The 12143-nt window shown below is 43.7% G+C and overlaps 1 protein-coding gene across 1 annotated transcript in view; it reads left to right on the top strand.

The window, feature by feature from the left end:
• LOC129868891 (pyruvate carboxylase, mitochondrial-like) overlaps positions 1-12143 on the top strand; it is a 99090-nt gene that overhangs the window by 68523 nt on the left and 18424 nt on the right. Inside the window, exons 11-16 of the mRNA XM_055943214.1 lie at positions 6527-6671; positions 7168-7257; positions 7392-7613; positions 8339-8495; positions 8677-8917; positions 9081-9330. Of these exons, the coding sequence (XP_055799189.1) occupies positions 6527-6671; positions 7168-7257; positions 7392-7613; positions 8339-8495; positions 8677-8917; positions 9081-9330 (1105 nt within the window). The remainder of the gene's footprint in view (positions 1-6526; positions 6672-7167; positions 7258-7391; positions 7614-8338; positions 8496-8676; positions 8918-9080; positions 9331-12143) is intronic.

Below are 12143 nucleotides of genomic sequence, written 5' to 3' on the forward strand. Positions count from 1 at the left end.
TTGAACAATGGATTAAAGTGAGCTAATATACATCTGAGTCCTTTCTGAAGTTTTCCTTGGTAAGCCATTCTCCTCTTATCAATTATTCAACATTTTGATTAATTTGTATTAAAAGTCATTATCAATTATTTAACAAGTTGATCGCAATGTTCCCCAATGCGCTTTGAATGTTAAGTTGTGGTTGAGGGATATCTGACTGTTCAGCAGTTTTTGGAGCGAATAAAGAAAATTGTAATACTTGCTTGTTTTCCATGCAGTGGTCTGGGGATGTACGCTATGGCATTCGAAAGAAAGAATCAATACGGATGATAAAGACGAACACAGAGGACTACAGTAGGATTCTCAACCCAAACAGAAGAGATTAAGGTTAATACAGGTTAACACCAGCGCTATAGCTGAATCTGACAGCATGGCTTTTTACCCTGAGTTTGAGGGAACAAGACAAAGGAGAGGAGGGGAGGCTTAGCCCCATCTTCCTCCTCCCAATGGTTCCTCTCATCCTTGTTTTTATTCTACTCTGGGCTAGTTGTGGGTTTTTAGGTGAGGGGAGTGACTCAACCTCAGCCAGTCATACACTGGGGATATATATAGAGGACTTGGTACAGTGTAGCACGCACCCTACAGTGAAACTGTTGTATGCATCAAACCAATGAGAGCTTGGTCATGCAGGCCTCCTGATACAACATAATGGTTATTTAGTCTACTGATTTTCTTAGTCATTTCTTGTTTACTCTGGTGTGTATGAAGATGTGACATGGGTCTTTCACCACATAGACCTCTCTCATTTTGACTGTTGTGTATAATTTAGATGAAAAATGTGGGAATCTAATCTAGCTGCAGGAAATTTTGTGGAATGATTTACATGGTGAAGCTGCAGAGGGAAATTGATTTTGCTTCAATCCATAGTTATTCAGTCTGGGCAATGGAGGATGCACGTCCCATGGCAGAGGATCCTTTCTAGACCATGGACAGCAGTGCTTGGCACGCTGAACCTTACAGAACAGTACCGTCAGAGAGTGCAGAAAAAACCCACTGGGGCTGGCAATCTTCACAGCACTGTCAGAAATTTTGCCAGTTGACAAATTAGTGAATATTTGAGGCAAACTGACCTGATTTTTATTTTTATTTTTTTGTGCCTTTCTTTTAATCATGAATGGCTAATTTGGAAGCGGTTTCATGGATGCGTAATTGATCACTCGGTCCAAAGAAGAGGCCTTGAAGCGTTTCCCAGATGCATTGTCCTTAAAGGGTTGGTTTTTTTTCTCGTCCCGCCCACTTGAAGCAGTCATTCTGAAAACGTAATATAAATGAAACAAGGTTTGTTCTTGATGGTTTCCCAAGTTATTAACAGCAAGACTCACAAAACAGTTAGAGAGCAGGGAGTGTCAGGGCACAAGCTACATCTCATATTCTTACATAAATGGAGAACAAGAACGATCCAATTTGTAGTTTTTACATCAACATTGAATACCAAATCTAATGAATTGCAGCATACTGTAATCATAACCATCATACTGATGCAACCATTATGGACTAATTTTGCTTTTCTCAAAGTTTACAAACTTTATTTGGTGTTTGAACCAATATTTTCAAGGCAGACTTGCTCATATACAGTGCATTCGGTAAAGTGTTCAGACCCCTTGACTTTTTCCATGTTTTGTTATGTTACAGCCTTAATCTAAAATGGATTAAGTAAAAAACATTCATCAATCTACACACAATACCCCATAATGACAAAGTGAAAACAGGTTTTTAGACATTTTTGCAATGTATTAAAAATAAACATACCTTATTTACATAAGTATTCAGACCCTTTGCTATCAGACTCAATTGAGCTTAGGTGCATCCTGTTTCCATTGATCATCCTTGATGTTTCTACAATTTGATTGGAATCCACTATGTGGTAAATTCAATTAATTGGACATGATTTGGAAAGGCACACACCTGTCTATATAAGGTCCCACAGTTGACAGTGCATATCAGAGCAAACACCAAGCCATGAGGTCGAGGGAATTGTCCATGGAGCTCCGAGACAGGAATGTCGAGGCACAGATTTGGGGAAGGGTACAAAAGAAATTCTGCAGCATTAAATGTACCCAAGAACACAGTGGCCTCCATCATTCTTAAATGGAAGAAGTTTGGAACCACCAAGACTCTTCCTACAGCTGGCTGCCCGGCCAAACTGAGCAATCAGGGGAGAAGGGCCTTGGTCAGGGAGGTGACCAAGAACCTGATGGATACTCTGACAGAGTTCCTGTGTGGAGATGGGATAACCTTCCAGAAGTACAACCATCTATGCAGCACTCCACCAATCAGGCCTTTATGGTAGAGTGGCCAGACGGAAGCCACTCCTCAGGCACCATAAGAACTCTGACCATGAGAAACAAGATTCTCTGATCTGATGAAACCACGATTGAACTCCTTGGCCAGAATGCCATCCGTCACGGCTGGAGGAAACCTGGCACTATCCCTAAGGTGAAGCATGGTGGTGGCAGCATCATGCTGTGGGGATGTTTTTCAGTGGCAGGGACTGGGAGACTAGTCAGGACTGAGGAAAAGATGAACGGAGCACAGAGGGATCCTTGATGAAAACCTGCTCCAGAGCGTTCAGGACCTTAGACTGGGGCAAAGGTTCACCTTCCAACAGGACAACGACCCTAAGCACACAGCCAAGACAACGCAGGAGTGGCTTCGGGACAAGTCTCGGAGTGGCTCAGCCAGAGCCCGGACTTGAACCCGATCAAACATCTCTGGGGAGACCTAAAAATAGCTATGAAGCGACGCTCCCCATCCAACTTGACAGAGCTTGAGAGGTTATGCAGAGAAACATTGGGAGAAACTCCCCAAATACAGGTGTGCCAAGCTTGTAGCGTCATACCCAAGAAGACTCGAAGCTGTAATTGCTATCAAAGATGCGTCAACAAAGTACTGAGTAAAGGGTCTGAATACTTATGTAAATGTCATATTTCAGTTTTTTTTATATACATTTGCGAACATTTCTAAAATCCTGTTTTGCTTTGTCATTATGGGGCATTGTCGTAGATTGATGAAGGAAGAAAAACAATTTAATCAATTTTAGAGTAAGGCTGTAACATAACAATGTGGGAAAAGTCCAGGGGTCTGAATACTTTCTGAATGCACTGTATACGCAGAACAGAAATATAAACTCAACATGCAACATTTTCAAATATTTTACTGAGTTACAGTTCATATAAGAAAGTCTTTCAGTTGAAATAAATTAATTAGCCCCTTATCTATGGGTTTCACATGACTGGGAATACAGAAAATACATCTGTTGGTCACAGATACCTTTAAAAGAAAAAGGGTGGGACGTGGATCAGAAAACCTGTCAGTATCTGGTGTGACCACCATTTTGCCTCATGCAGCGCAACACATCTCCTTCGCATTGAGTTGATCAGGCTGAAGTGATGGCGGCAGGTGAATGGCACAACAATGGGCCTCCAGGATCTCGTCACGGTATCTTTGTGCATTCAAATTGCCATCGCGTTCGTTGTCCGTAGCTAATGCCTGCCCATACCATAACCCCACCGCCACCATGGGCCACTCTGTTCACAACATTGACGTAAGCAAACCACTCGCCCACACGATGCCATACACGCTATTTGCCATCTGCCCAGTGCAGTTGTAACCAGGATTCATACGTGAAGAGCACACTTCTCCAGCGTGCCAGTGGCCATCAAAGGTCAATCAAATCAATTTTATTTATAAAGCCCTTTTTACATCAGCTGATGTCACAAAGTGCTGTACAGAAACCCAGCCTAAAACCCCAAACAGCAAGCAATTCAGATGTAGAAGCGTGGTGGCTAGGGAAAACTCCCTAGAAAGGCCGGAACCTAGGAAGAAACCTAGAGAGGAACCAGGCTCTGAGGGGTAAGCATTTGCTCACTGAAGTCGGTTACAACGTCAGGTGAAGACCCAGGTGAGGACGACGAGCACGCAGATGAGCTTCTCTGAGACAGTTTGTGCAGAAATTCTACGGTTGTGAAAACTCCATTTCATCAGCTGTTCAGGTGGAAGGTTTCAGATCATCCCGCAGGTGAAGAAGCCAAATGTTGAGGTCCTGGGCTGGTGTGGTCTGCGGTTGTGAAGCCGATTGGACATACAGCCAAATTCTCCTAAACGAAAGGCGGCTTATGGTAGGGAAATGAACATTCAATTCCCTGGAAACCGCTCTGGTGGACATTCCTGCAGTCAGCATGTCAATTGCACGCTCCCTCAACTTGTGGCATTGTGTTGGGACAAATGCACATTTTAGACTGGCCTTTTATTGTCCCCAGCAGAAGGTGCACCTGTGTAATGGTCATGCTGTTTGATCAGTGTCTTGAAATGCACACTAACAGGGATGTAAACCAATTTGTCCACAGAATTTAAACAAGTATTTTTGTGCGTATGGTACATTTCTAGGACATTTTATTTCAGCTAATGAAACATGGGACCAACAGTTTACATGTTGCATTTTATATTTTTGTTCACTGTTGGTGGGGGGAGCAAGCGATGAGTGTGGGCAGACAGGCTCAGCTCCTGCTCTGATTATAAACATCTTAATTCTTGGCTAATATGTTGGCATGCATAGCCTTTTTTTAACCAATTCTGTTAGTTATTAAAAGAGGAATTTTGATATTACTGTTATCAATACACTTGTCACTCCCGTTTAACAGCTCTAAATTGCTTTGGCACAGTAGGCTTAATATTGCATAAACCTTTGAAATGTATTAATTTGAAGAAAAAAATGTAAAAACATAATTCCACCTTCACGTGTAGGCAAGTGACAAATCTTAATGTAATCCATTTAAATTCATGCTGTAACACAACAAAATGTGGAAATAGTCAAGGGGTGTATCCATATTATTTGATATTCTTTTTTTATTACTTCATATTATTGTCCATGACTTTGTAGTCCATGGACCATAGGGTTCAAGAGAAAATAGCCTAATATAATGGAAAAAAAGATTCTAATTAACAATGGGAATATTTTCAATTAACTCTGCAATTATTGACTTTTCACAGCTGCCACCAGTTTGGCACCAAAACCTTTACAACCGAGACATATAAAGGATAATTCATTCTGAAACCCTCATTCAATACCAATGGTATTCACTAAGTTAATGGTTTATACACTGAGTTTACAAAAAATTAGGAACACTTGCTTCTTACATGACATGGACTGACCAGGTGAATCAAGGCGATCGCTATGATGACTTAATGATGTCACTTGTTAAATCCACTTCAAGCAGTGTAGATGAAGGGGAGGAGACAAGTTAAGTCAAGTTTTTTTTAAGTGAGACAATTTAAACTTGGATTGTGTATGTGTGCCTTTCAGAATGGGGTTGTGTCAAGAACTGCGACGCTGCAGGGCTTTTCACCCTCAACTGTTTTCCCCCATGTGTATCAAGAATGGTCCACCACCCAAAGGACATCCAGCCAACTTGACACAACTGTGGGAAGCATTGGAGTCAACGTGGGCCAGCATCCATGTGAAGTCCATGCCCTGACGAATTGAGGCTGTTCTGAGGGCAAAATGGGATGCAACTCGATATTAGGAAGGTGTTTATAATGTTTTGTACACTCGGTGTAAAATAGGATAGTTTTACAGCTTTTGTCATTCTTATTTGATTATTTTACATGTGATAAAGCCACACAGAGGGCCAGAGATTAAAGACACTTGTAATAATTTTGAAGTACGCAAAAGTTAAGTTACTTAAAATCCTTAAGTTACCAAAATGGAGTTAGTTTACTGGTAAACTTAGAAAGTTTCCAGTAATGTACCCTCCCTTTGCAACCCTAATTATGACCAAAGAGGCTTATGCATAGCTTTTTTATTTTTACCCATAAGAGTAGGCGTAAAATATCTAAATGCTCAGCTCCTACTGTACAACCAATCTTCTACTTTGAGATGCATTGTGGCTACAGGCCCTGTAATTAGGTCTACAGTACAGTACGAGCTCTGGCACTGTGTAGGCTTACTAGACTATATGCTGTTTTGAAGTGTGTAGAAGAGATGGACTAAGATATTGAGACTTGAGCAGTAGCCTATACTATCCTCATTTCTATTCTCTCTCTGTGTCTCTCATTTCTTCGCTCTCTCTGCATCGCGCTCTCTCTGGCTGTGGCTTCTTGCTCTGTGTACCCCAGGGCACCTGAGACAGATGTGCAGCAGGGCACAGGGGAACATGCAGTGCATATGTTGAGGATTAGCTGGGATTGTTTTGCTCACTGATCACATTGTGTATTCTGCGCTGTGTGTTTTGGCCTGATAGTGCTCACAGAGGATGGGACTCAGTGTGACGGTATTGAGTGTTGTAAGTCATTTGATTTGGGACTGACCGCAGAATGACCTCACAGCCCTCCAAGACCATTTGCACTTGAGCAGTGTTTTTGCATTTTCAGGCACTGCTCTCTCTCTTGGTCCCTGGTGTTCTCGATCATGCAAACTGTCTTGTCAACCGTTTTGTCATTTTAACATCGCTTTCCTCCATTCTCTCGCCCTCCTTTTTTCTCTGCACAGACCAACATCCCCTTCCTCCAGAATGTTCTTAGTAATGATCAGTTCCTGTATGGTACCGTTGACACCCAGTTCATAGATGAGAACCAGGAGCTCTTCAACCTTAAGCCGGTCCAGAACCGAGCCCAGAAGCTGCTGCACTACCTGGGTAAAATGGTCTTCAACTCACTGCACTGTTTTTTTAAACTCTGCTTGAACTCCAGTTCATACCATTGTTTATTTCAGAATTCTACATTTCTTTGTGTGTATAGATGATTATATTTCACACTTAGACATGTCAACACTTACTCAGTCATCTGAAGTGCAGCTAATGATAGTCTTGATTCATTTAACAATTAAAACTCCCCTCCCTAGATCAAGAGGTGAGTTAGTTAGTTGACGGCACTAAAAGCCTGTTGACGGCACAACTGTTTCTTCAAGCATTGCCTACCCATGGAGTGTATTGTACATCATGTCCTATTGAACTCTGACATCATCCATTCACATAAATGACACCTTTACTATGAGTCAGTATTTTCCTTGAAGATATGCTGTCTGGAGTGTAGTATTTTTGTCTCCCATATAATGATATTGGTTGGTGTGAAATGCCTGCAACGATGACCAACTCAGAGTTTTCTGATCCCCCTCCTGCTGTCCGGTTTCAGGTCATGTGATGGTAAATGGCCCCACCACTCCCATCCCAGTGAAGGCCAAGCCCTCCTCTATCGATCCTGTGATCCCACCCATTCCTCTGGGTAAGACTCCAACCCTACACAACCTCCTACCAGCTTCCTGTAAAACATCAGTTTTTTTTCCTTGTAGCAGTCAATTGTTGTCTTGATTTAGTCAGTACAACATAGTGAAAGCTGTATGTATTGATGTGGATTAGGTGAGCCTCCGGTTGGGTTCCGGGAAGTCCTCTTGAGGGAGGGTCCAGAGGGCTTTGCCAAGGCGGTGCGTGCCCACAAGGGTCTGCTGCTCATGGACACCACCTTCAGAGATGCCCACCAGTCTCTCCTAGCCACACGTGTCCGCACGCACGACCTCAAACAGGTCGCCCCCTTCGTGGCCCATAACTTCAGCAATCTCTTTAGCGTGGAGAACTGGGGAGGTGAGCAACTCTTGTAGCCTGTACTCCTTTATTCTCTCTCTCTTTTTTCTACTATCACACTTTTCTCCATCTCAATCTGCGCTTTCTGCTTTGCTCTGGTCTGAATCTGCCGCCCGCCTATGTTTCAGTGGCATCATTTATAGACGTTATGTTTTCAAAAGTCACACTTTTTCAGTTAAAAGGTCAAATAGAATCAACTGCTAGGGTGAAGGGAAAATATGACACCGCCCCAGGGCCAGGTTCACATCGTTGAGCAGAGCAAGTGAGTCGACTGTACTGCGTCTGGGTTACTCAGGAGTGAGCTCTCCTCTAGTCTGAAGAAAAGCGGGGGGGGGGGGGCTTTTTGAAGTTGATACGGGCAGACTGGCGGTACGTTTCTAAGTAAAGACTGAAGAAAGGCTCCGTCTCCATCTGTAGCAAAGTGACTTATGAAATCCATGTTTTATTTGGATAGCACTTTTTTTTTCCTCTTTTTTTTACAAACTAAGGCCGCAGAAAATCGTCTTGGCACCCTTCGAAGAAAATCTATTGTGACAGTGTCCAAAAACATTTTTGATGTTGAGGGAGCTGGACATCAGACTAGGGAGGGAGTCCATCAGTCTCTGGAGGACTAGGAGAGATTGTCTATTCAGGGGAATCTGTCCATTTACTGTCTATGTTGATGGACTTTATCGTCAATGGAGTCTGTTGCTATGGCAGATATTGATCGTTCCTCTTCTGAGTAGGTGCCACTTTTGATGTGGCAATGCGTTTCCTGTGTGAGTGTCCATGGAAACGACTGCAGGAGCTGAGAGCTCTGCTGCCCAATGTGCCTTTCCAGATGCTGCTGAGAGGAGCCAACGCTGTGGGCTACACCAACTACCCCGACAACGCAGTGTTCAAGTCAGTACCTCTGCCCTGGATCAAACACCCCTACTCCAACCAGAACACACATCGTCTCAACCCCAGGCTTCACAGTTTGACGGTCATCGTCTGCATAGTATTTCTTGAAAGTATCACCCTTAAACCCAAGGGTTCTTCATTTGAAGCATGTACTCATCCACCTTTCAATGGTTCTGACCAGGTTCTGTGAGGTGGCCAAGGAGAACGGCATGGACATCTTCCGTGTTTTCGACTCTCTGAACTACCTGCCCAACCTGATGCTGGGTATGGAGGCTGCTGGGGCTGCCGGGGGCGTGGTGGAGGCCTCCATCTCCTACACAGGAGATGTGTCTGACCCCATGAGGCAGAAGTACTCTCTGGACTACTACCTGAAGCTGGCTGATGAGCTGGTCAGAGCTGGAACACACATACTGAATGTCAAGGTAGACTGGCACTGAACCTGCCCTGTCATCAAACCCAGTAATGTGGTTTATCCTAACCAATTACACATTTTATTTATATTCCGCTATTTACAAATTCTTGAAATCAGCAACTCGGGCATAAATAGTATGTGTGTGTCTTGTTGACTCCTCGCTCTTTCTTTAGGACATGGCAGGGCTGCTGAAGCCTGATTCTAGCCGGATGCTGATTGGTGCTCTGAGGGACCGTTTCCCTGACATGCCCATTCACGTCCACACCCATGACACGGCAGGCGCCGGCGTGGCCGCCATGCTGGCGTGTGCCGAGGCCGGGGCCGACATCGTAGACGTCGCTGTGGACTCCATGGCTGGGATGACATCGCAGCCCAGCATGGGAGCCATTGTCGCCTGCACCAAGGGAACCAAATTCAACACAGGTGAGCTGCCAGCCATTTAGACATAGAGTGAGCTGCCAGCCATTTAGACATAGAGTGAGCTGCCAGCCATTTAGACATAGAGTGAGCTGCCAGCCATTTAGACATAGAGTGAGCTGCCAGCCATTTAGACATAGAGTGAGCTGCCAGCCATTTAGACATAGAGTGAGCTGCCAGCCATTTAGACATAGAGTGAGCTGCCAGCCATTTAGACATAGAGTGAGCTGCCAGCCATTTAGACATAGAGTGAGCTGCCAGCCATTTAGACATAGAGTGAGCTGCCAGCCATTTAGACATAGAGTGAGCTGCCAGCCATTTAGACATAGAGTGAGCTGCCAGCCATTTAGACATAGTGAGCTGCCAGCCATTTAGACATAGAGTGAGCTGCCAGCCATTTAGACATAGAGTGAGCTGCCAGCCATTTAGACATAGAGTGAGCTGCCAGCCATTTAGACATAGAGTGAGCTGCCAGCCATTTAGACATAGAGTGAGCTGCCAGCCATTTAGACATAGAGTGAGCTGCCAGCCATTTAGACATAGAGTGAGCTGCCAGCCATTTAGACATAGAGTGAGCTGCCAGCCATTTAGACATAGAGTGAGCTGCCAGCCATTTAGACATAGAGTGAGCTGCCAGCCATTTAGACATAGAGTGAGCTGCCAGCCATTTAGACATAGAGTGAGCTGCCAGCCATTTAGACATAGAGTGAGCTGCCAGCCATTTAGACATAGAGTGAGCTGCCAGCCATTTAGACATAGAGTGAGCTGCCAGCCATTTAGACATAGAGTGAGCTGCCAGCCATTTAGACATAGAGTGAGCTGCCAGCCATTTAGACATAGAGTGAGCTGCCAGCCATTTAGACATAGAGTGAGCTGCCAGCCATTTAGACATAGAGTGAGCTGCCAGCCATTTAGACATAGAGTGAGCTGCCAGCCATTTAGACATAGTGACAACTGAATTGTGCTGATGCTTAGTGTGTCGCCACTCTACTTATCCCCTTCACCTCAACAGGAAAAAACAAAGACAACCTTAAAGGATAAAACTTAGAGAATATGAACACGTGGGAGATGATGCAGTACATGTGCAGATTGTAATGTAAGCAGAGGAAAATTAAGTATGTTTGTTGTGGAGAGGGAGAGGGCAACGGGGAGCGGGAACTAAAGGAAAAGGCACAGGAAAGATAGGCCGCACATAGCTCACACACGACCCCGCGACCTTCAGTTAATTGAGACATTACTGCAGCAGATGAGTCTTAACCCGCTGTAATGACCTGGCCTGCAAGGCTCCGTAAAGCTCTGTCTCTGCGTGGGAACAGAAACGTGGTCAGAACCAAGTTCTCATGGCTGCAGCCATCCATGTTGCTAGGGGAACGGCCGTGAGGCGAGATCATTGCCCCTGTGTGGCATTGTTATTTAGGAGGGAACCATTCAGCAGCAGGCTAGTGCTATCACCCTGCCACCACTTATCACTTAGATGGTTACAGTGTGCTTTGATTCATGAAAGATGGAGGACAAGGTTTGAAGGGCTGTTCTTTTTAATTGGTATTGGTTAGATTAACAAAGAGTAGAAGATAATAGGAAACCCTCTGGAATATTCTCACAATTGATGAGCATCTAATCCCTCCTACAACAGCCATGAAATGGCTTAATAAATTTATTTTGTACACAATGAATCAGGATTTGATTAGCTGCTTGTAAACCCTTAATTAGAGCCTTATCGTAGGCCACCTGAAACAAAGTGGAGGCAAATGAAATACTGGAGTTGCTGTTTGTTTAGAATTGAACAACACTTGAGAATATAAAACTCCATCCATAATGAATTAGTCATGAGGAGAATGGAGGTAGCAGCTGCTCTGAAATGACTTGACCATGTACTGGTGTACTGTTGGGAATTCTACGCTACCTGAGCACAAGTGAGCACTTAACAGTTAGTTCGTTGTTTCTCGTTCTAATCCAGTTAATCTAGTTTTTACTAAAGGAAATGTCCTTTTTAGAAAATGAAATGTGGCAGGACTCTGCGAGATTATTCTAAAGCCCAATCCACGCTGTGAAATTGAGTAGTTTTCAAAATGATTATAACCCAGAAATTGTTTTGTTGGATCCGAGTCGATGAAAGCGTAGACGGCCTAGAGGTGCAATTTAGCATCTTTCTTTAGCTTGTTCCAATTTTCCATTTCAAAACATGTGCATCTATGGTCTCCAGATTCTCTCATTCCGATAATTACTGTTCAAGGACACAAAGCACAACTAAATTTCCTGTTGGAGTGTGTATATGATTGTGCTCTCGACAAGGAGTTTTAAACCGATCAGAATGCTCACATTCTGAGAAAAAGACATGTTGTTTTCTTTGTTGATTTTTATTTATTCCCGTGAAGTCTACCAATCTCTCTCGCTTTCTCTCTCCTGCTCCTTCTCACTGAGTAGAAGGCTGCCTAGGTAATTGAAATGTCAAGCAAATTCGGTCATATTCCCTTCTCCCTTTTGAAATGTTGCGCTTTAGTGCAGTACAGTTTTTATCCATTTATTGTCAAATAATTTCTAAATTAATTCCAAATATGACTTTGGGTATTCATGCATGAGACAGGATGATAAGACTGTTCTAAATTGTATTTCTTCCCACTAGTATGCTCTCTTAGTTGTCTAAGCGCTCTTTTGGTCTGCTACGAAAGGTCGCTAGTTCGAATACACGAGCCGACAGAGGTGAAAAATCTGTCGGTGCTCTTGAGCAAGGCACTTAACCCCAAAAAATGTTACTGCCTCGGTCCCATTTGTCCATATTGATTGTGTTGACTCGTTTCTTAATCCTAACTAATGGTAAT

Source organism: Salvelinus fontinalis, chromosome 13 (assembly GCF_029448725.1).
Source record: "Salvelinus fontinalis isolate EN_2023a chromosome 13, ASM2944872v1, whole genome shotgun sequence".
Taxonomy (NCBI): domain Eukaryota; kingdom Metazoa; phylum Chordata; class Actinopteri; order Salmoniformes; family Salmonidae; genus Salvelinus; species Salvelinus fontinalis.